Below are 27,862 nucleotides of genomic sequence, written 5' to 3' on the forward strand. Positions count from 1 at the left end.
GTTGTGCAGACTTTGACTGTTTCAGGACAGAAAAGTCCAGTAATATCACTGTACATTGTCTTTCAAAATGGTTCTTTGGCCTCTCACAACGTCTTTGCCAGCTCTGCATCCCTCAGCTTGTCAACAAATGCACATTGTCTATGAGGGGGAGGCGTAACAGCGTTATGTGTATTTTGCGACAGTGGTGCTGCATGCAGAGACCTTTGGTGGGCATCAAAGCGAATTGAATTGCTACATAAAGGGACTTTAATTCGTTCTCTAAAAGTGAGGAAGTGGAGAAGAAAGGGCAAGCAAAGAGGAAAAAGAAAGAAAAGAGATGGCACGGATGGGTCAATAAAGTGAGGGAGGACAGGAAGAAATAGACAAGGAATAGAGGTCAAAGAAGAAAGCAAAGGGAGGGGTTAGCTTCTGTGTATGAGCAGGGTAAAAGTAGAAGAGACACACACACACACACACATAGATGAACACAAGCCAGAACACTGGGGTTTATCAGCATGATTGGGAATCTTTTCAGAAATCTCCCATAGTTCTGAGCGATGGGAGGAAGTCTGGAGAAAGGGAAGGATCACAGGGGGAACGTGGATAATATGCCAGGGAAGTAACTTTTCTCTTCCGTCAGCACATCTGCTGTGGAGGATGATCTATCTCCCTCGCATGGCTGCAGGACGACACATATGGCAGGAGAGGTAGAGATGCACATAAGCTGCTCTGTGACAACACACACACGCAGAGAGCGTGGCAGAGAAGACATGCCGGTGTGCTCTTTAATTGTCTCAGCATGATTGTGACCACAGCTGCAGAGGTCACATTACATAAAAGCAAAGGGCTTCCACAGTCACTTTCGACTGACTGTGTAAACCAGTGGCTCAATTATATCAATTACACACTCGTCAGACGCAGAGCGGAACAAACTGAACACTCTAAAACAGATGACCCCTCCCGTCTGGCTGTCCCAGTGGAGTAAAACTAACACTTCAAACTGACCCTGATCTGATTTATGTAGCTTTTGATGTGGTTATTATGAGATTATCAGCGTTGCATTACCAAAACTTGCACTATCAAATAGAATTTGTGTAATGTAATGCCAGCATAACAAGGAAACATTTATACTGCAAACTGTTCACTGTCAATGTATTTCATTGCTGCTCCTGGCAACTAAAGCATAACTAATATGCCTGACTACATAAAAGGTTTTTAATACACCTTTTGTCCTTGCTCTGCCTAAGAGTGCCTGAGGAACATTTTCTTTTCCGTGGACGGTATTTTTTTTTTTTCTTTTCTACAAGTGCACCTTAAGGTTACTGCATGTTAAGCTGATTGAGCACTCGGCCTCTGCGTTCTTTTTATGATTCATGTTTTCATGGTTATGTTTCAGAAACTCAAAGAAAATATTGTAAAAAGTAAGCACGCAGGACAAATAAATGACACATACTTTAACTTTAACCAAGTGTTTTGGCAACAGGACTGAAACTTTGTATGCTCAACCACCGAACAAGTTTAGGAATGTCACACTTCTTTAATTCAAAGACATTTAGGGTGATCCAGTGCAGCAATGTGTCATCCAAAGCATATTTGGCAAAGCAAATAAGTAGTATGGAAACATATAAACTGGGATAGCTACTGGGATTTGTCAAACTGAGGTAATCCATTCTACTGTGTAAATTCTTTGCAGTTGCACATGGAGGTAGTTATTAGAACGAACCATCCTTCTGCTTTGGGGTCGCATCCAAGGAGGGCTTTTCTCCTGAGGCCAGCATTATCTTTTTGATTCTTTCTTTTGATTCAATTATAGGTAAATAAACACCTACACAGTACACAAACACACGCATGCAAGCACGCACGCACACACACACACACACACACACACACACACACACACACACACACACAGCCACACTGCACCACACAAACCTTTGGGCTTGTAATCTTATTGTATGTAGTTCTTCAAACTCAAATTTGGCTGTGATGTAATATTGAATTTTGCAGTTATATTAAGGGTAATTTGCTATAATAAACTGTACGTATTTTAAATGAAATTGCCATGCATTCTATTTTTGCAATTAATTATGGTATCCAATTATGGATAAAATGCCGTGCATTACCCTGCATGGCCTTCCAACCACCCGAGAGGAACTAAATCATGTTGCCGTGGCCACAATACACAGGGTGTGAACAGAGCCTGCGAAGCAAAGAAAACACAATTAAAAAATATCATTAGATTATTGTAGCCTTGAAAAATGAAGACTAATAACCAAGCCCGCAGTTTGCCTCCTACCATCACCGTGTTACTGTAATTACGCCACACAAGCACACACTATTAAAGGGTCAGGGATCAACAGTGTACGGACAACCACATGACCCGTCTGGGTTTGACAGCCACTCCGGTTCATCAGGAGCAGTAAACAGAACGACACAAGTGTATTTTCAGCTCCTGCTAAGCGGGCCTTGTTTTCTTCTCCCTCTCTCCATCCTCTGATCTCTACCGCCATTCTCCACTTTTATTTGAGCTAAATCTGAACACATCAGACTAATGCTACAAGACATATCAGCCAGCTCAGTGGAAGCAAAGAACTGATGACAAACGAAGATGGAGATGATTGGATTTCTCCTTCCCACCTGCCCTCTCTCTGACATAGAGAGATCCAGAAGGTTCTTCATCACATTTAAAATAAAACCATACCTACCCATTTTTAACCAGCTGATTGTCTGAGCTGTGAACTAGTCTCTCCTTGATGCTCATGGCTAGTATTATAGCCATCGTTGAATGAAGAAGCACAGAGCTGTGTTTTATTCAATTAAACTTCCCTTGGGTGCGCAGCGGCAAATGAACTGCAGCCTAACAAACTCCCACCACCACACATCACTCTGCTAATCAGACAGCAGCCATGAGGCGCACACTCCACTTTGACAATTTCATTCTGAGTACATGGACGTCTGAGCTTTTGTCGCCATTGTGTAAACAAATAGCAGCATATTCTGTCTGTTTGTTTGTGAATATATGTATATATATATATATATATATATGTAACACATCACACACATCAGTTTACTTGGTTGTTATGGGGATGAATCTGTTGACATGATGAATGAGAAGCTATTGCAATTACAATTACATCCAATTCAGAAAAACGTTATTGTTCCGAGGGGGAAAACTTGATACGTACAGTTGCTGTGAAAAAAGATAATTATAATAAAGAAGAAATAAAAAGTTAGTAAAATTATTTTAAAAAATGTGTATTATGTGTATAAATATAAAAAGATTATAAAAGTATTATGCTATTTATTTATGTTAAAGTAAAATAATTTTACTAACCTTTTATTTCTTCTTTATTATAATTATCTTTTTTCACAGCAACTGTAACGTATCAAGTCCCACAATTACTATGGATAAACAGCATCCATTACAACTGAACAAATGTTTACTGATGAGGATCATGTGATATGGTTGAAAGCTAAAAAAAAAATGCAAGGGGATTATTCAGTAATTTTTTTCATATTTTTGTAATTTTGTGTTTTTGCTTTGAGAGAGTGGTCAACAAAATACACATATATCACGGCCATACAGATTTTACCACAGACACATACGACTAAAAGGACAAAACCACACACTTCCACTGACTCTACTGCTTCTGCACTTGAGGAACATGTTTACTCGTCACTGAAGGAGATGACTGCTGTGCACGCTGCACACACAACAAACAAGATGCTCAGAATGAGAAAACTGCTGTAATAGCGGTGAATTTACTTGGGTCTCCAGAGCGATGTAAGCCTCATTCACATGAGAGGCTCCATTAACCTCTGAATCAGCGTTACATCCGCTTTACACACACATTACTACAATAACCTACATGGTGCTTCAGCGAGTGGGTGCTCATACTGTGTAGAAGCTTTAACTTAAAGAAACAATGGGCCTCATGCAGCATCATTCTCTTACATTTCTCTTAAAGTCTCTCTTAATTTTTCTGTAAGAGAAAATATAAGAGAGGTCAACTGCACAAAAGGCTCTTCACCATCCAAATCTGCTTTTACCCGGGAATGCTCAATGCTGAATCCCACTTGATCTTAAGTCTTGCATGCAAAAAGATTTAAATAAATTTAATTAATCAAGATAATTCAAATAATTAAGAGAAAAATCAACAATACCTCATACATTAAGTATACATAAGAAGAATTTTTTGCATGAAAAATGACTCACATGATTATAAAAATAGTTGCCAGTTAATTTTCTGATTTGGCGACTAATTTTGTTTCTGTTTTAGCTGCTCTTGTATATTATCATATGGTTTGTGAGCACAAATCTTAATTTGTAAAGTAGTTAACTAATGATAATAGTGGAGTAAAAAGTGCAATATTTCCCTGTAAAGTGTAACAGGGTAGAATTGGAAAGTGGCATTAGATGAAAATATTCAAGTAACGTAATGTTCCTCAGATCTGTGCTCAAGTAAAGTACTTGAGTAAATGTATTTAGTTACATTCCAGCACTGGTCATCAGAGGGATGCACAGTAACTGAGATTACAGTAATTGGGATCAGTAGACCAAGTATAATAGTATTTCTTTCTTTCTTTTTTTCCCTGAAATTTAATAATCAAACGATTGTAATTACCGTAAAACATAATCTAAATTTGATTAAATGGTATTTATGCATATTTTAAATGTTCCTAAAATGTGAAACAATTTGGGGGCCATTTTATGTGTAATCTTGACCACTCGTAAAATGTTGTTTGACGTACAAACAAAAAAAGAAACAAATCGTGGATACAAGAAAAAATATGAATAAATTTGTTCATATATTGTTTCTTGCATGAGGCCCAATGTCACATTTTCCTGCTCAAGCGCGCATATCAAGGAAGCTTATTCAGCGATGGCAGTGGCTCCCACACTTCTCTGAGGAGCGCCAGATTTAACACAGCATGTGTGTACGTGTGTGTGTGCATGTGTACAGAGTGTGTTTGCAGCATTGTGACAGTAGTGGGAGGAAGGAAGTCACACGCCATCTCATCTTCCATGAGCTTCTGTCCCTTAGGTTGGCTGGTTACATAACTGATGCTAACACAGAACAGTGGCCACCTCCAGGGAGGTCTGCTGCACGTAATTGTAGTCACAGTTGTACCTGCTGCTGTGTGTGAGCCCTGCATTTTAGCCTACATACATCAAATTACAATACTATCTTATCTCTGCACTTTCATGGTCCAGCACCTGCAGGCACATACATTTTGCTTTTGGAATTTAAAATTTGAAATGTGCAAAGAAAAAAGTCTTGACAGCTGTATGATCCAATTATAATGCCTGAATAGGTTTTCTAACGTCATCACACACACTCTAAATACACTACCCCTAAAAACTTAATCTTTACATTGTGTGACCAATCTCACATTAAAGTTTTGAAAAGGTGAAACTTTACTGTATTTATACTTATATTCCTATTCATTTTATTAGCAACCAATGACAATATTTTTAAAAAAAATATTTTTAATGTCCACAATATTTTTAATATTCTTAAAGTCACGTAGTTAGGTTTAGGAAAAGATTATAGGCATAACACATGGTTCCTACGGCTCAAAGCAAGTTAGATTTAACAGTTTTTGAGACTTTACCCCAATGAAATTTAAGACCAATTTTACAAAACCACGAACCAACATTTTATACTTAAAGTTACCGACAATTTTGCACAAATGGTTATTGTTACTTAACATTCTGGTCCAGTGAAAAAGTAAGATCTGTTTAGGACTGTGAAATACCTGGCATTTGTTGGTGAGTTTTCTTGGCAATTTTTGTTTGTGGGATTCCACTGCCTTAATTCCCATCATGACGAGTGTAAGAGCAGGGATTTGGGATTTTGATTAAAAAAAAAATTGTTACCCTTTTTTTTGACATTTTAAACGTCAGAAATGAAACGACTCATAAAATATTAATTCCCATGTCTGAGCATTTTTAAGACATTTAAAAGACATTTTCATACCAATTAGAGCATAATGATTTAATTTAATGCCTTCTAAGACTTTTTAAGAATCCACAGAAGTCCGGGAAACAGGTTAAGAGTTAGGAGTTGGGCATTAATTGCAGGTCTGTGGCTGGACACAAACTGCAGATTACACATGCATCTACCAAACTGACATCCACGCCCCTATTTTCCTCCTGACTATTACTACTACTACTAATGCACACTTGGTACCAGTGTCTTTACTCAAAAAAAGTAAAGAATTACAAATGACTTGTTACTTTTTAAAAGCATAATGCAATACTGTGCTTAATTGCTCTGTGTAGAAAGTTCTTTGCTACACTGCTCATTACATTACTCTTGTGGTACTCTGCAACATCGCCTGAGATACACTATCACATAACTGCAAGTTAACAATCATATGCAGCCAGCTACAACTGCCTCAAAATTACAGTGTAGCAATATATCAAAGAGGCTGGCCTTCTTAACACTGCACAAAACAAATATTTATTGCCTAAAAGGCTGAAAAGCATCTCCTTGGGCGCACGTAAGGTAGTCATCCTCCAACCTCTTGAGGGGTCCTGACCCCAGATTGGGAACCACCACTTTGCTAATCACAACCTGAATCCTAGTCATGTAGGATGATCATTGCTCATAATACATATAAAAATAAAAGGGCAAGCACGTAGCTATGTAGCATGAATTCAACATTAGGAGTCTGGTACTGAAAATATGAACACCACATCAGAGGCGGCACTAAGGCGCAGTGTTAATCTTGTCAAAACACTATGATCACCATGATTATAGTGACGCTCTCACAATCACTGAGGCTGTAATAACACTATACCTCTTTATCCCTCCAAGGCTTCCCTTCTCCTCCACCTCATCCTCTCCTCACTCTCTCTTTGTCTAACAGACAGACGAAAACCCACACACAGACACACACAGACTGTGTGTGGCTCAGTGCAGCAGCGCTGGCTGGAGACTGGAGCAGAGGTCGGCCGCACCCTGCTATTATCCCAGGAGTCCTGCTCTGTTTAAAGGCAGCGCTGTGGCACAGTGAGTGATGGCTCAATGGAGGGCCTGCTGGGAGCTTACTAGCAGGTGAGGAGTCAGACGATCCAGAGGGAGAACACACACAAAGGGACGCGGTGCAAGCACACGCACAACATACACACATACACACCGGTGGACGCAGCAAAAGCTGTCAGTCTGTCATGAGTGAAACAGGCAAGAAAAAAAACCTGCAAAGGAGCACACGCATACATGCAGAGAAGCATGACTGTGCGCGCCCATGCACACGCACACACACACACACACACACACACACACATGCTGAGTGTGGTAAAAAGCCAGTCGTGCTCTGCAGGGATAGAGCCAGTGGCCACAGAGAGGGAGAGAGGAAGCAGCTGGCTGCTGAAATACTTCCCTTCCTAACACTGTAATTTCCTCCCAGAGGCACACCTGGGCCAGCACTCATTCCCACATATATACTGTATCTTTGTGTGTGTGTGTGTGTGTGTGTGTGTGCGCACGTGAGAGTATTTTTGCACCTGTGTATGTGTTTGTTCTTCTGTGTGTGTATGTTTCTGCTTGGCTGCATGTGCGCGTGTTAATGCAGGTATGCAGACACTGCTGATCTAAAGTGGATCCCTGCTGCCCAGTATAACACCCATATTATTATATGGCATTACACATTATTACATACATAAACAACATGTTAACACATGTTCCATATATAATGCAAGCTGTGAAACAGAATGTGGCGCCGCTGCTCTGCTGAACTGAAATCAGCAACAGCTGCTGCTACAGTGTGGCCAGTACTGAACAACCGGCTGATCTAAGACCAGTATTTAGTACCCCAGTAGTAGGCCAGTACATTCGGGACAACAAATGCCTTCGATAAGCTTAGATAAAATAGGTTGTAATTTAGAACCAGTGCAAAACAATTTGAAAACAACATTTTTTCAGGGGTTGTGGTGGGCTACAGAAAAAAGTTAGACACTTGAATTAACTTTTCTCGCAGTGGATGTAAGTCTTGACTGAATGTTTTCCTATTTAACACCTTCTTTTCCTGAATACGGTATACTTAAATGTTGGACAACCCATATTTATCCACGCTATAATGGTTCACTGAAGTTTCCAAATTCTGTAAAGCTTTGGGGTTTTTTTGTACTAAAAATACTCAGCCTCAGACAAACCTTGGCAGATGACATTATTTACATAGAGTATATAGGGTGAAGGAATTCCCTTATAAACTACTGGTTTTAAAGCTTAAAACAGCAGCCTAAAGACACTTAGGACAGACTGACACTAATTTGATTCACACAAGGGCTCAGACAGACAATTTTGCCTGTGGGCGAATGGGAGAGTGTGCTGAAATGGGAATATGTTGTTCAAGGAACTTGGCAAGGTAATGGAAAAGGGAAGAAACATTTTTGGGTTTTACAAAAAAGATGAGAGGCATTTTTAGGAAAATGATGTTTGAATGCAATCTACCTAATAGTGAATATAGGAAATTCCCTGATTATTACAACGTAGAGGTCTGAAAACCACACAGGATAGTTACATTAAAGGTATACTATATAGGATTTTCCTTAAACAATGTATAGACTCTTACAATAGTAATCACTTATGACCCACTAAAAGTGTGTGGCAGTGTATTTTTCTGCAGAGACTCTGCCCTCTGTATTTACTTTCCTATCTTCTTCCTTTATTCTCTGTTTGGGATGTTTAAGGGCCCCCACAGTCCTCAGGTGGCTTTATAAAAAGAAACTGACCAGGTGCCAGACTGTAAGTGGCAGGCACTGGAGAGACACAGCACCGTAAAGACACAACTATAGTGAGGCGAAATGACAAACAGGAGTGAATCTGGGTTCGGCTTTTACTTCCACTTTATGTTGCCATGTGTGTTTACAGAAAGTAACCAGCAGTCCTGCATAGTATACCAATGAAGAACTATTTCACTGATATAAAGAAGGCCCTCACATAAAATGAGGCTATCTATACAGTAAAAAGATGCAAATGCTCTTGAAATAACCACCACATTTCCAGAGAAAAAGGATGCTTTTGCTCAAGAGGTAGAAAACCTACAATTACCAGAACTCTGTGCGCCTGACGTAATGTGAAATAATCCACGTAAAACAACGGCGGCTGGCCAGATCTCGTATTACAGTTAAACGGTAATCTAAAATATGTTTCTCAAAACTTTTGAGGTGAGACATATGCAACTTACTGAATCTTGGTTCACATTTGATCATTGTGGCTAAGTTTTACCATTTGATATCCTTAATTTGGCTTCTTTTTTTAACTGTGCAGGCAGGAGTAGCGCTCACCTCCTATTCACAAACTCTGCATTATGGCAAAACGGGGCATGAAAATACGTTTCTGAAAACATTTTAGACTAGAAAAGAGCAGCGTAGTAATATTCAATCTAGGTGCTGCCTAGTTTACTGATCATGTCCGAGTTTGAGAGACAGAGAGAGAGGCAGGTGTGTGTCTTGCTCAGCTGTATACTCTTTGAGTATGAGATGGCGGCAGTAGGGTTTGTGGTGGTTGGCGGGCAATATGAAAATGCGGAAGAACAGCCTGTAATTTGAGCAACAGTCCCGAGAGCCAGCTAAACTCCTCCAAATGACATAATTTATGCCATTTGAAGAAGTTTTGCCAGGAGGGAAAGAGGGATATCTGGGCACTGGTTAAATAGAGGGAGGTTTCCCACAGTTCATCTAAACATACTACCCACATTGCTTTGACAGAAAGCTGGCTGAAAATCATTACAATATCCTTTTAACTAAATCACTTTTTTTGGGAGGTAAAACAGAAGTGAGCACACCACAAAGTCAGTATTTCTCAAAGGGAAAACTGTTGCATAACTACGGCCAGGAGAATAGGTCAAAGTTGAGGTAGACAATGTTTACAAACAACATTTTTGGTAATAATTTACTGTTAACCTTCATTTTCTTCCCAAAAAAGTTTGTATAATCTGAGGGATGTTCCTCCTCACACATCTCTTCAAGACGTATTATGCGGGATCTTTCTGAAAACAATGTAGACTCATACAAAACTAATCCATCTCAATCATCACTTATAACCCACTGTATTTTCTCCTTCTTGTGTTGCTGAGTTTAGGACAGGTCCCGCCACAAGTGACTGGGTGTCACGCCATAAGCAGCAACCAGCCGAGAGCAAGTGCCAGAAAAACCATGAATATAGCAAGAAGAAACACCAAGTGGACAAAGCTCATTAAATAATTCAGAATCTGGGTACTCATTTATGCTAGCAATGGTATTTACGAAAAAATGACCCACAATTCCTGCACAGTATACCTTTAAATAAGCCTTATAAGGACATCAGATGTCACCTTTCCGGGGTTTTCAGGTGGCTATTTGGGATTTCAACAAGAGGCACGCTGTACTGCAAAGTGTCTGCTGGGACTCCCTGTTACATACTGAAGATGAGTTCAGGCCATTTATGAGTTATGTGTGTGTGTGCGTGTGTGTGTGTGTGTGTGTGTGTGTGGGGTGTGGGGTGTGTGTGTGTGTGTGCACTGACATCTCTAAGTGCTTAGTCACGAGTCTCCTCTTAAAACCCTTGCACCATATGACTATCCTTGTGTCACACCAGCAGAGACAGAGACAGAGCAGGGGGTGAGAGAGAGAGACAGACAGAAAGAGAGTGGTTTCTCGAGGGAGACCCCCTTCATTTTCAGGATGTGAGAGGCAGACATTAAGCTTCAGTGACTAGCACCACTGGCCTCTGTCTGACCCCCTCCAATTTCCACTCAGCTCAGTTCAAAGCTGACGCGTCACTGTATCGGTGCTGTGCGACGTGGCATACACCGACCGACACAACAACAGCGACCAGACAAACAGCTCATATCAGCCCAGAGCAGTAAAGCACAATACAGTACAGCACAAAACATACAACAGCAGCAGCGCCTGAGGGGTAAAACAAACGCTGGCTTTGTGCAGATGCATGGGGTCCTGTGTAGCTGCCTCACTCCTCCGCCCAGTGTCAGTCCACCAGCTAATTGCAATCACTTTGCCCCAGACTCAACAGGGAGCCCCTCTGCCTTGGGAACAATACAGATCTTTGAAATGTCAATGAAAACAAGTCAGCTGCAAAGGACTTCATTTTGTACGTGAGCTGAATGATATGCTGGCAAAATATAACATGCAACAGTGTAACACGATGCTTGTATAGCACTGAAAGGTGTCACGAGACAAGAAAAAAGCAAGACAAGATGTCTTGTAAAACAGAGAAAAATTGTGACTTTTTATGTATAATATTTACGTGGGAGTTAAGTCCGGGTAGAAGACTAGGTGAGGGGGATTATGGGAAAAAGCCCTCTGGTAGTCCATCTGTTTGGGCATGTCTCAGTACCCTGGACCCAACACTGCATTGGCACGCATGCACATGCTTGTATACTACACACAGTTATAGCAACACACCCACACAGGCAGTCCAGTCCCGCTAGACAAAATACCAATCCCCACCCTCACTGTCCAGCCTCAGAAAAAAAACCCAACATGCCTGCAGAAACAAAGAGTTTGTTTGCGGCACACTGTAAAATCTGACAAGTTGATCTCACGTAAAATAATCCTGGAAACAGACAGAAACGGCCTTGAAAAAGTAAATCTTGCTTTACATTTGCTTTATTTCAAGGTGTTAAGTTTACTTGAAATTTAGCTGTATTTACTTAATTTGTGAAGTTCTTGCAACTTACAAATGACAAGTGAAATCACCTTGTTCTTTCTAAGTGTTAGCAGCTTCAGTAAACCACATTAGTCTGACTTAACTTGATCATATCAAAGAGGATTTTGCCAGTGAGTTCTGTTTTGTTAACATTTTTACATTTTAATATACAGATATGATTGACTAGTTTGTAACCTGCAGCATACAGATATATAGCACAGCATAATTAGTTTGCTGAGGTTGCTTAACTTTAAAAAGATTGATTTAATTAAACTTGTCATTTCTAAATTTCAACAACGCAACAAAATTAAGTAAATATTACTAAATTTCAGGTAAAGTTAACAATTTGATAGAAAGTACACATTTATTAAGATCCATAGTTATAATTACTTACATTTTTCAAGGCAATAGGTCAAAACACACTCAACTTGTCAGATTTTACAGTGGAAGGGAAGCTAAAACCCAGAGGAAAAAATGGGAAGAAAGGGAAGTAAAATTAGCAGAACAGAAAGACATTGATGAAAACCTCAGATATGAGAGAGATAAAATGGAACTGTTAGGGCCGAAGAAAAGACATATTGAAGGATGGAGCTCTGTCCGCCCAGCATGAAAAAAATGAATGGCAATCCTTCGTTTTCTATCACCACCGCAATTAATTGACAAATGTGCCACATTAATAATAAAGCTTGCTCTCTCCACTTAGGACATTGATTCACACCTTCTCAGCTTATAGTGTAAGAAACCGATCAATCTCGCCTCCTTCTTCATCTCTCTTTCTCTCGTTCTTGAGCTCTTCTATTACGTTGCTAAATATAACTTCCTTCCCTCTGTCTTTAAGCAGGAAATGAGTCCAACATTCAATAATGGGCTGTGAATTAAGACGGCTTGGCAGGGGAGATCTCCAGAAATGATTGATTGATTATTAATTAATTCGCTAATGACCCTGATTGATCGACCGGAGGAGTGATTGTCTGAGAAAGACCATGTCAGGGGAGAAAAAGGGGAGGATTTGGTTTTAAGTGAAGGATGGAGGGGGAAAGAAGGCAGCAGGATCCGTAGCGTTCTTTCTATGTGTCCACGTGGTTGTGATATTACAGTGATATGATGTAACAACTGGAAGGTAAACCTGTGTTTACATAATGTTGTGGTCTAGAATAGCTAAGATAAAAAGGAAGAAGGAGAAGAGAAACAGAGAGAGAGATCCACATCAAATGCTACAGGGAGCAGCACATGCCTGCTCGTCTGTCAGTCAGTCAGTCAGTCTGTCTGCTTGGCCTTGAAAATCCCAGCACTCAAAGCCAGACGACCACAGAACTCATGCCCACGCCATACATGCACGCGTGCGCACGCATGCGTGCACGCGCGCGCGCACACACACACACACACACACACACACACACACACTGTGGCCTGTTCTATCCTACGCTATTGATCTGCACCCCACTCTTCATTAGAAAGAAAGATTCAAAGGCAACAAGGAGCAGTGAGGCGTGTTGTGTGTGTGCGCGTGTGTGTCTGCGTGTCTGTATGTGTTTTCAGAAGTGTAAATGTATGATCAAGGGAGTTGTGTAAGCTGCATGTGGTTACATCCTGTACATGTGTGTAACTTTCTGTATAGGTTTTTTCAGCGTACTTGTGCTCACATGCGTGTGTGTGTGTGTATGTGGATGTACTGCCAGGTATCAGTAACAGTGGGAGCAGATCTGTGTTACTCTAATGCAGTCTGTCCTCACTGGGTGTTCCTATGGAAACTCTCTCTCTCTCTCTCTCTGTATATTATTAGACATTCTTGAGTCAACGGCTCAGAATAGGAAGACGCAGATCTCATGTGTTGCGATACGCTTGTTATAAAGCGCTTCGACTCTTTCTTGTACGACATGGGAGACTTGATTCTATTAGAATATTTTTGCTTTGGTGATTAGTGGAGGTGAAGATTCCTGCACTGGTCAGGGTCACAATTGATTGACTTGCAGGCATCAGATCAATCACGATGATTGGGCAGCCACTTCTACTGACACAAGCTTGAGGCATGCATTGTAGTATTATTTTTCCCAGCAAACCAAAGTCCTGACTGTACAGTTGATAAGACTGAATATCCTCTATTCTGATCATTTTTCTTCCTTTTCTTTTTCTTTGCACTTCTGTTTTGATCAACATTAAGATTTTTGGCATACAGGATAATAATGAGCACTTTTTCTCACCAAAAAAGAAAATCACTTAATCAATAATAAAACTATTAAAGTCCAGATGAAACAGCATTGTGAGAGTGTCTAGATTTAGTATTGTGACCTATTGAAACAGGACAGTAAGGTAGGATATAACTCTAGGAGGAATTTGATTTTTAATTAAGGGGTTGTGTCATAACAGTGAGGCCCAGACAGTGTAAAGCTGACGGGATACTAGTATTTGACAGGGAGAGAGGGACAAAGTCTGTCGTATGTGAATGACACTTGCTGAAATAGTCCACTGTAAAATGCCTTGTGCATAATCTGCTGCTGTCAAAAACCACTTCATCAAAGTGAGAAACTAGCGAGAGGGCCAGTAACCACGGTGTTTTAGGGAAACAAACACAGTTAAGTAAAATGCTGTTGCAAGCTAGGTAGCTTAATCTCCGCTCTATGTAGCTTAAAGGTGCAGGGTGGTTCAAGGATGGATCTTTTGTTATTAATAATTGAAACTGGCTGGGACTAGTTTAAGTAAGCACATGCCATATTTTGTTTTACAGGAAGAAAGCACTATTGGATTTTGACTTTTTTTTAAAAAGCAGAAATGTATTTATTTATTGGCAAATATTGATAAATAGATGCATAATATGAGCAGGGTGTTATCTAAAAATGTAAAAAGCCTTTTTATTATGCTTTTCCTTCTTTAGTTAAATACATATATTGTTACAATATGGATGTTTATATTAAACATGGCGAAAGTTTCAAATAATGAGTCAGCATATGTAAAAGTGATCCTTGTGAAGCCTCAGGTGATTTTTTTTTAACTCTGTTGCTCTGTTTTCTCTATGTTCTAGACGAGCTGACCTCAGGTCATGACAGCATTATTTATATGCTCATCTTCTTCAGGCACACTACTGCAAGTGTGTACATACACACAATTTACATTACATACACTGCTACATAGCTACATGCTAGCATCAGGAGAACATGTCAGCTTGGTAGCTGCTGTTGTTAATTTCTCTCCAATTTTTAAACTAAAAACACAGCAGCATCCGAAACATTAGACTGAGAATTCTGCCTGTCCCTTTGGTTTATAGAAAATAGTGAATGTTTGCGTAGTCTCCATTTCTAAATTCATTAAAATGTCTCTTTATCTGTATTCTTTATCTAAAAGGTAAAGTAAAAACACAGGAGCATACACTTTTATCAGTCATGTGACATCACCTTGAGGCAAGTTGAACAACCTCTTTTAACTGGTTAAAGGCCACATTTTGCTTTTCTCATTTCATTGTAAGGAAAAAGTATTCAAGAGTAACACGATAAAACCGATGGATAGATGAATTCTTATGATGAAAAATATAATTTGCCTTGCGTGATACTGTTCAGACCTTGAGTATTAGAGCCTATTTCAATGCATATTTGTCTTCCCTTCCTCTTATCCCAGAGCCGACGTGCTGTGTCAACCTCTAAGTATTATGCTTCCACTAAAAATAATAGCCCGTCTTGTTGTTTCACTTCATTTATTTCATCTGTAGAGTGGAAAATGGAGGCAGACACGACAAGAAACAAAAGACTTGAGTGCCAGCTGTTGATTATGGAGGCAGCCAAGGCAGCGTATAATTCTATAAAAGATACAGAGGGGCGCTACCTTACCAATCAAACACGTGCAGCTCCATATGTCGCTCCTTTCTCACTGGAAAATTAGTGCAGTGACAGGAGGATGTGTTTGAGTGTGTGTAGGTGTTATCTTTTTGACAGCAGGGTACGCTCATACTGTGACTTGCTGTCTTTGCATGCAATAGTTTGATATGATTATACAAGCAAGCATGTATGAGGGGGGAATTGTTTAAGATAAAAGAGGAGTATAGCCTGTCTTGTATTTCAAAATAGACAGATATTTATGTAGGTTTGAAATATATCAGGGACTTGGCTTGCAGTTAGTGTCATCAAATTAATTTCCACATGTCAAGTAAAGATGAGATAAATAGAGCACAGATCCGAAGTGTGCAGCATTCAGGGAAGGGTGTGTGAAAAAGGAGGATGGCACAGTTGGAGCCACAGACTGACCTCTGGAGTGGAAGTCTGCTGCCGTGCTGCTGATGGGCACTTTCTTTACGGCTGAAGAGCGATAGACGATGTGTGTCCTTCCTCCTCCTCCCTCCTCCTCCTCTTCTATCACTCCATCGCCCCCCTCCACTGGCTCGATAAAAAACTCTTCTTGCTCCATCCTGATCATACCAGCCTGAAAGAGAGCGTGGAAAATTAATTGGATGACATGAATACGCGTAGGTGAACTCTGACATCATGTTAATGCGTGTCAGACGCTCACATAACCACATAACACCCAGCATCTGCTCCTCCCTCGTTTGCCTCTCCCTCTCCTCTCTATCCATGCTTTGCGTCCTCTCTTGCCCAGTCAGGTGAGAGACAGAAATAGCCATTTTCCTGACTCCACTGTTGTTTTAGGGGCATGCTAGGAGAAGACAAGAGGAGGGGACAGCAGTGATCCCTCCTGAGGCCCTACAGAGGTCCAGAGTGACACCTGGCATCTAAAATGGCCAACACAACAGCAGGAGATGAGACTGTCCCACTCCCGTCCTGGACTAACACATTCTGTCAGGTAATTCCCCATGTCTGCCACATGCACGCACACTCACGCATACACACGTGATGTGCACAAACTCACAAGGAGAGAGTGTGGAAAAGGATGGAGAGGAGGAAGAGACTGTGCATGAGATGGCGAGAAGTTAAAAAGCATGCATACAGAACACACACGCAAAACGGAGTTGCGTGCACATAAATGGGGAAAACAAGCACTGGGAAAATTGCCCGTCACTCTCTCTTATTCCATCTGTCTGTTTAAGACAACTGGTAATTACCAAGGCAACGCACTGCTGTAGAAGAAAGCCATGGGGGAGAACACACAGAGAGGATGGGAAGGCTTTGGAGAGGGAGAGCGCAATAGAAAGAGAGTGATAAATGAAGAAGAGAGACAACATCGATACGATCAGCGCTTGTCTGCTTCACCCTCCGCTCTGACAGGAGAAGGAAAGCATGATGAGCAAGCTGAAGAGAGGAAAGTGAGCTTATGGTAAAAAAAAATACAGTGTACATTACAAAGGAATGTGTGATGAAAAGCTGTGTTTGAACTGTACTGCACAGTTTTACTGAAAGACAGAAATCCCACCCAGGGGCACAATGACTGGCTACAGATGGCTGTCTGTATTAGTCTTTTACATGTGTGGGAGAATATATACATCACTTTTAAACTATAGCCTGAAGTAAAATGAATTTTATTGTAAAAGACATGGGCCTACAGGCACTCCACATAATGACAGGAATACAGTTAAGCTGTCAAAACAAATATGAACACATTATCTAAAGTAAAGATAAAGATGGTTAAAGCTGGAGTAAGCAGTTTTCTGGAAGAAAAGAGAAAATGCAGAATTTGAAAATACACCCTTCTCCTGCAGCTCAAATGTATGTGCTTCATCAAATACTGTAACCCCGTGTTTCCCATACATCAATTTACCAAATACTGTTTCATTGTAGAGCTATGCGCAGCGCATTTATTCAGCCCCTGCCTGCCCAACTCTATCTCACTCTGTTTATTAAATCAATTAGACAAGAATTAGCTAGCAAGTCACCCTGGGCCCTCGCACTTCACTTTCCGCCGCTATAAACTACTTCGAGGGGAGGAAAGCTGGCAGCATCTGCTGAGGCGGATCTTCAGTCAGCGGCTATACAACTTGATTTCAGCCACCAAAAACCCCACAGTGGGATGTCACAGCAGACTGGTAGCTAGCCATGCTGGGTCCAACCTGTGAAATGATAGAAACAGAAAGTTTGCTAGCTTAATCTGAGTTGCTTTAGCTGCTGATTGAAGTTTCGTCTCCTGAGCAGCTACTCACAAGCTGGTCAGTAGAGGCTGGGAGTTAAGCAGAGGACAGACTCTAACCATTGTCTAAAAGTTGGGAAGTTTTATCAGTTGCAGTGAGCTGAGCTGTCTCAACCTCCTATAAATACCATTTATTTAACTTTGCATGGATAGAATAAAACAACAACAACAATGTGCATTATTTCTTTGGGGCCCGCTGTGCGAGGTGTGGTCATGAGAAGTCATTTGGCCACGTCTACATTATCTGCATGGAGCCTGAGCATTATAAAAATGATGTTTTAATTTAAGACAGCACCTGCAACCTGGAAATCTATTATATTCTTATTGTTTGAGCACTAAAGGAAGTGGAGTATAAGAACGCGTACGCTCCTTGAATTCCTCAGAGAGGCTCATTTGAAAGGAAATGGATATTAACAAAAGTGGCCCCTCAGATTGAAAAGGCGCTCTTTTTCTTGCCTTTACGCTAATTCTCTTCCATTCCTCTCTCTTGTTCTCGCTCTCTCTCCCTGTCAGTCTGAAGCTTTGGTCCCGGAAGGATGTCGACAAGCCACTGACCTGCCCTCTCACTCTCCCTCCCTCCCACCCCACCCTCCTCTTTCTCCATCCACCTCTCTCTCCCTTCTCATCCCTCCATTTCCCTGAGCCGTGGTGCGGCATTCCGATTGGAGCTGATGGATCTGCGATGGTGCATGCATTCCCACTCTAGAATACCAAGCAGTGGGGAGAGGAGAGCTGTGTCAAAGAAAAAAGATGACATGTGGGACTGGGAGACATGGTTGGATCGATCGGAGCCGGCATAGTGGGGGCGGAGGGTTAGAGAGAGGGGAAGGTGTGAGGGAGCCGAAGAACTGGACGCGTCCTTTTGAAAAGCCGAAGTGAATAAAGCATCAAAGCGTCTGCACACATTTCCATAGTGTGAAGCATTGTCTTCATCTCCTCTAAAGCAGGAGCAGCCAAGTCCTAGTCGAGGGGATTACGAGGGAGGCTTGTCCAAACACTGTGTCCAGAACAACGAAGAAATTGAGATTCATCGGCAGTACACCAGCAGCCTCAATGTGGCAACACCAGTTGGGTTAGACAAAGATGGGGTTAAGGGCCACATGGAGATAAGCTACATGTAAAGATCAAGCATGATGGCACATTGTTAGAAGGGGTGTAATGCAAAGTTTCTGTCTTACATAATTTAATCAAATGAAGACTGAACTGTAGCTGAACAAGATCTCAGAAAAAAAATGACAAACAAACAAAAAAGTCTAACTACTGTGGAAACTGTGTAAAACTTCTCTCCCACTCTCTCATCCCCTAACTTCAGTTTATTACTTTCTATCTACTATCTACTGTCAAGTCACACAAGATCGTGATAGATCCAGGCACTGAAGTGACAACACCTGGGCTAAACTTTATCCCAAAAGAAATACTGTTTGGTAGGAAGCTTCTTTTTTGTTAGCCTGTATTTGTCATACGAAGGGGAAACCAGATATCCCACCACGCGGCTGTAATCCTCCATTCACCACTCAGAATGTACAGAATATCTATAAAATCAGCACAGTTTCAAGGTGGACACCAATGTTTCTTGAGTTATGGCCAAAAGCATGCTGCATGAGGTCACCATGACGCTGACCTTTGAACTACGACCACCAGATTCTAATCAGTTCACTCTTGAGTCCAAGTGGACGAGTTTTTGAGGAAACTCCATCAAAGCCACCTTCAGATATCACAATCACAAGAATGAGACTGATGAAGTCACAGTGACCTTGACCTTTGATCTATGACCACCAAAATCTGGTCAGCTCATCGTTGAGTCCAAGTGAATTATTGTGGAAAAGTTGAAAAAATTTCCCCAGGCATTGTTGAGCATTCCTGGCCTCAGCTATCGCCGACGGGGAGGCATAAAAAAGTCTGATTCTGATGACTTTTGAGATGCCTTAAACACATTTCTGGGATTTTATCCTCAATGTCAATTACTGTATAGGCTGATTTTCACTTATTCTAGCAGTGAGTGTATGACGTCTGTCTGTTGTGTATGTCTCGACTCAGCAGTGGTACTAGTCAGCATTAATGGGCTTGTACAAAGTTCAGGCATACACTGCTACACATCAAATACATAACTTCCCCACCACTGCCACTATTGTTTAAACTTTTTTTAAAAAAAGGAATAAAACATATTTAATCAACTTTAATGTATCAGCACCCACATACATCACATTATAATCTAATCTAATCTAATCTAATCTAATCTAATTAGTAAAATAATAAGTGTGCTATCAATACTTAGTTGGACAACAATGAATTATAAACTGAAGGAATCTGCTTTGTACAGCAGAAAAATCACAGCAGGAGGGTATGCAGGAGAGGACAGTTGACCGCCAAGACGATGGCAGCTGATTTGTTGTCAGAGCAAAAAGCAAAAGTACCTATTTGGCAATATCTGGGTTTAGACCAGCCTTCTCAGCGTTCATTTGGTTCAAAGTAAGGGGAAGATATAAAGATCTAACGTCATAGATCAAAGTAAGCCATCCAGAGATATTGAGCATTACTGGTGAATATCTTTTCTTCTTCAGTGTAATCGGTAACACCAGTGTTGTCATGAGTTTATCAAATTGTCTAAAAATGTCCTTACCCTGGCAACCGTAGCGGTGCGATGTTTCTGGCTAGTTGTGTAAAGTGAATGATAGTGACAAAAACAACTGCAAAATTGTAAATGATGTTTGTGTCTGTTTGAAGCACACCATTTGATCATATCTAAATGATTTATTTGTACTTGGTTACATCTCTGGTTGATGGTCAAACACTCGCACCACTTTTTATATGTGATTGATTCTTGAATCAAATCCATCAATGCAGAGAGCTGTCTTCTACAACATTGTTTCAAACTGTATTCTCAAAAAGACATCATGCACTTACTTGAATTTATATTTCTATATATTTTCTACAGTGATTAAGAGACCATCGACTTAGTTCAACTGGTCGACTGTGTCAAAGTGAAACAGGAGACGACAGAATCTCATGTTTTTCCTTCCAAGTGGTTCCTCATCTACTGCTATGAATTGCTTCCATAATTGCAATATATTTAGCATTTTCATTCTATAACTTGGCAGTTCAGGGATCGCTGTGGCATCAGCTGCCTCGCTGGCTGCTTGTTCTCTTATTACAGTAAATTCATTGTGCTCCTTTGGGTGATGAGCCTGAAGATGTTTTATTAGGTTTGACGTGTTAAAATTTAGCTTATTAGCTCCACTCCCCTCACGAGACACTTAAATCTGACACAGTTGCTTTCTGCATCTCATCATCATCTTCATTGATTCTTAAGGATTTTCACATCATGCACAGGAAGTATCACTGCACATTTGGCTGAAAGGTTTCTGGCTAAGTCTCTGGTTCATATGGATTTCTGTTATAGATTTCCATGTTTCTGGGTATGTGTCTCCTTGTCACCACAACATCTGATCATCTGCATATACTGGAGGCAATACTGTAAACAATAATAATAATGATGGAAACATTTGCATCTAAGTATCATGGTTTCTGCATTAACAATGCCAAAATTATACTGTAAAAAAGTGTTTAGGAAATCAAACTTAAAAAGAAGATAAAAATTTCCAATTAAAAGTATGCGTAGCTAAGTCTGTGTTGTTTGGAGTAACAGGGACATTTTGTTCTGGCAGGAAATACTGCTCTTGATGTTTTCAAATGTTACTGTTTAATGCTTTGAGTGCTACAAACACTACTCAACTCATCTCAAATGTTCTGGGGTGGGTTGTGAAGTCTTAGAATTACCTGCATGGCAAGATACCACTGGACTGTGTTATTTTATGGCCCGATCTCTTTTAGACCCTTTATGATCAACTTATATGAGAATTTTACTGCCCCAGTCCAATCACACCCATACTGCCTCATGGCTTTGACTTAAACTTATAACAGTAGATGCTCTGTCATGTCTTAAAAACCACTTTATCCACAATTTAAATCAACCTGCTCAACCTGAGTCACATGGATCAATGCCACATTTCAAATTTAGGTTTTGTTTTATTCTGATGTTGAAGAAAGCCAAAGTTGAAACGCGTACATTGTTATTAATGCTGTCAAAATGCTATGACTTTGCTGCTTTGCAAACACTCATATTAACAAACAAAGACAAAGCTAGAAGGATGTCTTACTGGTGAGCTGTCTGATCTATTTCAGTTCATATTTCAATCAATTTAAAGACTTCCTTGAGTAAATCTCATTCCCAGGGAATAATGATGCAAATTACACCTGAGTAATTTGTCATCCAGATTAAAGACAGCTGTGCAAGAGATTAGCCTGCACCAAAATAATCACATTGGCTCATTATCAAAGAAAACACCCATATCTGTACCCAACCTATACTGTTTACAATTTTAGTTCATACAATTGCGTTATTATTAACTCTCATGTGGCCACTGAGATGCTGACACTAACCACAACCCTCCCTCTGAGACCTGCAGCCCATCTGCAGGCTCCAAATCTGGATCCTACACACTGAGTGTCCAGTTACAGCAGGAGGATCCTCCGTGTTTGAAGGCGCACCAAGCTCTATTTGAAGATCTGAAAGGAGTAACTCAAGTCCAGGGTAAGTGTCCTGAGGGGCACGTGAGACAGACGAGCAGCAGAAAAGCAGTATTAGAGCAAAAGAGCGGATGTTGTGGTGAGGATCAAAGTCACACCCGGCCAGGGCCCTTCAGCTCAGTACACCACAAGCAGTGTGTGAGAGTGTGTGTGTTTGATCTGATGTCACTATATGGGTGTGTATGCGCACATTTGATCTGATTCATAACCCTGCTACGCTGGCTAACTTCACACACAGTTGCACACATGCATCCACAGGCAGGCAGGCAGGGCAGACAGTCTCACACACACACACACACACACACACACACACACACACACACACACACACAAATCCATGCACAATTATAGCTTTGATAGTGACTCACTCATACTGTGTAACCCTCCAATTCATTCACCCTTTGAGTCATAAGAGAATCAGGCTTGTACAATAGTAAGGCTGATTTGAAAAATTAGACACACTTCAGAGGGAGCGCTTAAGAGGACACGTCACTGTAAATATTAATGGTGTTTTATTTAATCGCATCAGCAGCAAATTGTACCTTTATGCTTCCTTGCTAAGCGCTGAGAAAGCCAAGATTTGTGTTTGGATTATGGATATGGCTCTGACAAAAAAAAGGTAGATTTATCTGAAATTTATGAAGTCGGCGTAATGCAAAGCGATTCAAAACATTCAAGGAAGCTAAATTTATGACTATATAATCCTTGGTGAACCTTTCCTCTCTGCTGCTTTACTCCTTTAGAGAGCAAGAGGAGCGGGAAGAGAACTATAATTAGAGTTAACTATTAAGACAGATTCATTTAGTAAATTCAATTATTTGCTTAATGTCCTGAAGAGTGAGGCGATCACCCAATTATGTTAATCATGGCTATGTGATGAGAAGGAGATTAAATCCGATGTAGCAAACAAAATGCATCAAATATAAACACATGAAAGAAGGACAGCCTCGTCATACATAAAGTCCGGGTAAAATCGGAGATATATTTCTTAACACAATGTACATAAAAAAAAGAAAATAGGCTACTTGTGAACTATAGAGGAGGAAATTGTGGAGTTATGGCCAAAATACTTGGGATGTGGCATGTCTCTTACAGCATGCCCTCAGCTGAGCACATCCATTATGATCATCTGAAGCTGCAACACAGCCGCGCTCGCACAGCCATTTCATATTTTCTAGTCTATTTTTTATCTCTAAGTGCAGTACTGCAACAGGTTAAAACTACACAGACCTGTGTAAAAATTGATTTAAAATGATTGTAAAAATGACAAAATGAACACCTCATTGAACCAGAGGCAATAAAATGTAGCAGAGAATTTCACTTATAAATATATTACATCATTGCAGCCTGTTGTTAAAAGGATCCGGTTAATATCATACGCTTCCAAACCTTCCACAAACAACACAACCAAAACTCTATACACACACAGTGAAGCTGGTGGCAATGACAAAGACGGAGTCCGTGCAGAAAGTAAAAAACTCCGCCTTGCCTACGAGACGTGCGCGTGTTTCAGCTGTTAGACTGTTAAACAGTTTTTCGCCATTTTTTGGGCAGGCCTGAAATCATGGCTTGATGATATAGTGACCCCTCCTTAACATAGCCCTCCCACTAAATAAAACCTAACGCATAGCATTGGTGTCGTTTTGTTCACCCCTCTGTGTGGACAGCGAGTTTTCCACCTTTTACAATGAACAGCGACTCACTCATTCGTCAGATTTTGTGCTAAGTTAACTGCTAACTCATTCCTGAGCTCACGGTATGTGTGCTTCACTACTGGGTTAGCGGCTAACAAGTCCGAATTGTCGCAGTGGTATTTTTATTAGTCGGCTTGGGGTGTGTGTGCTTTGTACTTCTGGGCTAAGGGCTTACAAAAGAATGTCAATGTATTATTCCTCAGTTTAACGCCTACAGCGGTAACAACCTCAGCGTCTCAGAGCAGAGAATGCTGCTCCTTTTTCACATTTTTTCAGGATTTTTTGGCTTTTATTAGGTAGGGCAGGTATAGCATGAGAGGAGGAGGGAGAGAGGATGGCAATCAGCCAAGGGCCGTGGGTTGGAATAAACCCGCTATCGCTGCAGCATGGACATAGGCTTTGTAGGTGGGCTGCCCGCTTAACCAGGTGCGTTACTGGATGCCCCGAAACCTAATTTTATATTCTTGTCATTTTTTCAAACATTCAAATTTAGCTCTGCAGTTAATAACACGTTTTTCTGTGATGTGACAATCTCAGAACACATACTTATTTTTGCTCATCCCAGACTTTAAACCTTCTCATACCTTTTTCGCTCAAATACACTCACACACACATATATGCATGCAAACAGACACTGCCCTGTTTTATGCATGTGTGTGTGAGCGTGTGTGAGTGTAAGCCAGATGCCAATGTGATTTAAGCTGTGTGCAGGACTTAGCGATGAAGCCCCGTCCCTGTCACCCTGCTTAGCTCATTACTTAGAGTGGTCTCTAAAAATGGTCACACACCTACATACACACCCTCACATACATACACACGCGTGGCAGCCCTGTCCCAGTCACCCTCTATTTCTCTTTCCCTGCTTTTTCTCAACTCATTTGCAAATTGTTCATCTTTGACCTACATTTTTGATCACAGTATGTCAGCCAAACTACACACGCGCGCATGTGCGCACGCACGCACACACACAGCCTGGGGGAATTGTAAAAATGCAGCAGTGAAAGGAAGAGGAGGAGACATGAATAAACAGGAAAGGCCCTTTGTGAGTTCCCCACAATGCCACCGAGGTTTTCGTCTGTTATCTCTAGGACCATCTTTTGAGGCAGAACCCTAGTGGTGCACTTTTGGTCAACCAGTTTTGTGTTTCCGTCCACATAATCCTCTCCATATGTACACCTTCCTTCATCCACTTTCCCTTTATTGCTGCTATATAATCTGCATCGCTCTCTGCTCTCCTCTTTCCTTTTCCATCCCTCTTTTAGTTTTGCTCTCACTTTTTTCTTACAATTCCATTATCCTCCCTTACTCTGTCTCTTTCCGTTTCTCATAACACTAAGTGGTAGAGGCACTCTAAATGTGTGAGAGTGAAGACAGGGCCAGGTGTTGGAAAAAGACAGGCAAAAAACAACAGGCAATATTATTTAAACAGACTCTGGATGGCACAGGCCTAAAATAGCTGTTGTAAGCCAAATCTGGTTAGCCTGACCGCATGATCTGTGGAAATTTTGGTTCAGGGTGAGAGCACACACACACACACACACACACACACACACACACACACACACACACACAGAAACACAGTCGCTGACAGTCTGGCAGATAGACCGAGAGACGGCGTGCCAGCCAGACACACAGTTTGCAAAGGAGGCTGCCTCAGTATCCCGTTCTCGCTTTCTCTCTCTCTCTCCCAATTCCTGTTGTTATTCATCAGGACAGAAGCTCCATCCCTCTGTTTTCTGTCCAAACATAGATTATGAATCAGCAGTACCAGGAAGAGAAAAAGGAGAGGAAATAGAGACAGAATGAGCAGAGGAGTTAAAGCAGAAGAAATGTGTGATAACCAGCCAGGAAGAGGTGAAGGTGAAAGAAAGTGGAGGGTCAAAATGTGGAGAATTTGAAAGTGTCAGATGAGAATTAACATGAGTAGAGGATCAGAGAAAAGTCAAAAAGAAAAGCATGGAAAGGTTGAAAGGAATTTTGGGTTGACAAAGAGAGACAGAAAGGAAAAATATAGGATAGAATTTAGAAATTAGAAAGTCCTTTACTCCATAATCAGCTCAGCACGACATAAAGCAAAGGTCCTCCTCCTCCTCCTCTACCTCCTCCTCCTTTCTGTCTCATCCAGTCGTTCTTTTTCTCTCAGCAGTCTGACAGCTTTCCCAGACAGCCAAATGTTCTTGGCCTGACCAGCATGGAGGAGTCAGGACAAGTGTGGAGAATGTTTACAAGATCTGATCATCAGAGGCATCCACACTTGGTCTCCACTGTTGTCTTTTCATAGTGAGGCTCAGGTATTAGCAGAGGGCCTGTACTTTCTACAGAGGGTGTCAGTTTGCTGCAGAGGGCCAGAGGCTGTATAACATAAAGCTGATATATTGTTGGATCAAACTTGCTCCAAACCCAGAGGAAGGTTCAGAGTGGCTGATGTTGAGTTACATTTACAGCATCCCCAACAATGCCAAAGTGGCGTTAAGGAAAGCTCAGAACTCCAAACAGACCCTGGGGCAGTGCACCCAAGGCAATCTCTGAGGAAATGTTTGTTTAAGCCTCGGAAATCCTAATTTTACTTTCTGTAAATTAGGGAGTAAGCAGATCTTCATAATAAAACTACTGAAATGAATTCAAGAGCCTGACAAAATGAGGCCTGCATTCGCTGATTTCAAGAGTTACTGACACAATGGTGAAATACCGGGATTTGATTTCTTCTTCTCTCAACAGTATCAAAATAACTTCATTCAATAAGACTTACAGTAAAGCTGTAGTTGGTAACTTTTCTGAAAATAAACACTTGTCATGATTACTGAAACTGTCACAATATTCACACGGCATTAAATTACACAGAAAATATGTGAAAAACAAAAAACGTACCTCGGGCTACTTTATTGCCTTGTAGTGCTTATTATGGCCTCTGGAGTCCCTAACACAGGTGTCAATCAAGTGATTAACTGAACTGTAGGCAGCACGGATCATATTTAAATCTACACCGTTAATGCATTGCCTATTTCTTGCTGCAGTTGTTTGCAGAAACATATATGAGTGTTTACTGTTTAGCTCTAAAATTAGAACGTTCTGGCCAAAGCTTTTGAGCCAAAACAAAGTACTGTCTACCCGAAAGCAAAATTTGACATTTTGTGGCTAAACTGTACAAAAACACCATGAAACATCATCTACTGTAGACGAACAATGAGCAAAATGAAAAATACTCTCACAATAAGCTGAAAAGAAACAAGAACACATAAATTAGGTAAATAACAAAAAGTCTTAAAGTGAGTTTTGCTGTCGTTTATGGTGTGTGATGTGTCACTGCAGGAGGAGCTGACGACGACTGCACTCCGTGTTGCTATGCATTAAAGCTGCACCAGTAAAAACACCTGTGTGACAGCTGACATAACACAAAGGACCAGACTGGGCCTCACATAGCTCAATATAGCTGATCTGGGTAAGTTAAAAAAATGCCTCAAATAGCCCCAATAGTGATCTTTGAGATCAAATTGGGATATCTCTTATCTATTTTTGATGAAAGCATTTCCTTTCTAATAGCCAGCTCGTCAGTCTCTGTACTTTCCACTGGTACTTTCATTTCCTTATCCACTCATTACACACAGTTTATTAATTCACTTAATGATAAAGCATTACATTTGTTTTGAGTTAATATTCTATTCATTTCATTCTAATTTTTGATTCTTCTAAAAAAATCATTAATACTTCAATTTTGATCATACTTTACTTTTGTTATGATACACAGAATGAATCACATATTTCTATTTTTACTGATTAATATCACACTTTCTATTTTTAGCATTTGAAATCTCATTATTGATCTAACCTCCATCTCCTCTTACTGTTGTTTTCCAGGGGTGATTCCCCTTTCCACTGACCCTG

General features: G+C 40.7%; 1 protein-coding gene across 2 annotated transcripts in view; it reads right to left on the bottom strand.

The window, feature by feature from the left end:
- The window catches only part of adamts2a (ADAM metallopeptidase with thrombospondin type 1 motif, 2a), a 143,959-nt gene that overhangs the window by 61,634 nt on the left and 54,463 nt on the right, over positions 1–27,862 (bottom strand). For both annotated transcript variants that reach the window (XM_042493311.1, XM_042493310.1), the window contains exon 3: positions 15,869–16,043. In XM_042493311.1, the coding sequence (XP_042349245.1) occupies positions 15,869–16,043 (175 nt within the window). The remainder of the gene's footprint in view (positions 1–15,868; positions 16,044–27,862) is intronic.

The sequence above is a fragment of the Plectropomus leopardus genome, chromosome 9, assembly GCF_008729295.1.
Source record: "Plectropomus leopardus isolate mb chromosome 9, YSFRI_Pleo_2.0, whole genome shotgun sequence".
Classification (NCBI taxonomy): Eukaryota; Metazoa; Chordata; class Actinopteri; order Perciformes; family Serranidae; genus Plectropomus; species Plectropomus leopardus.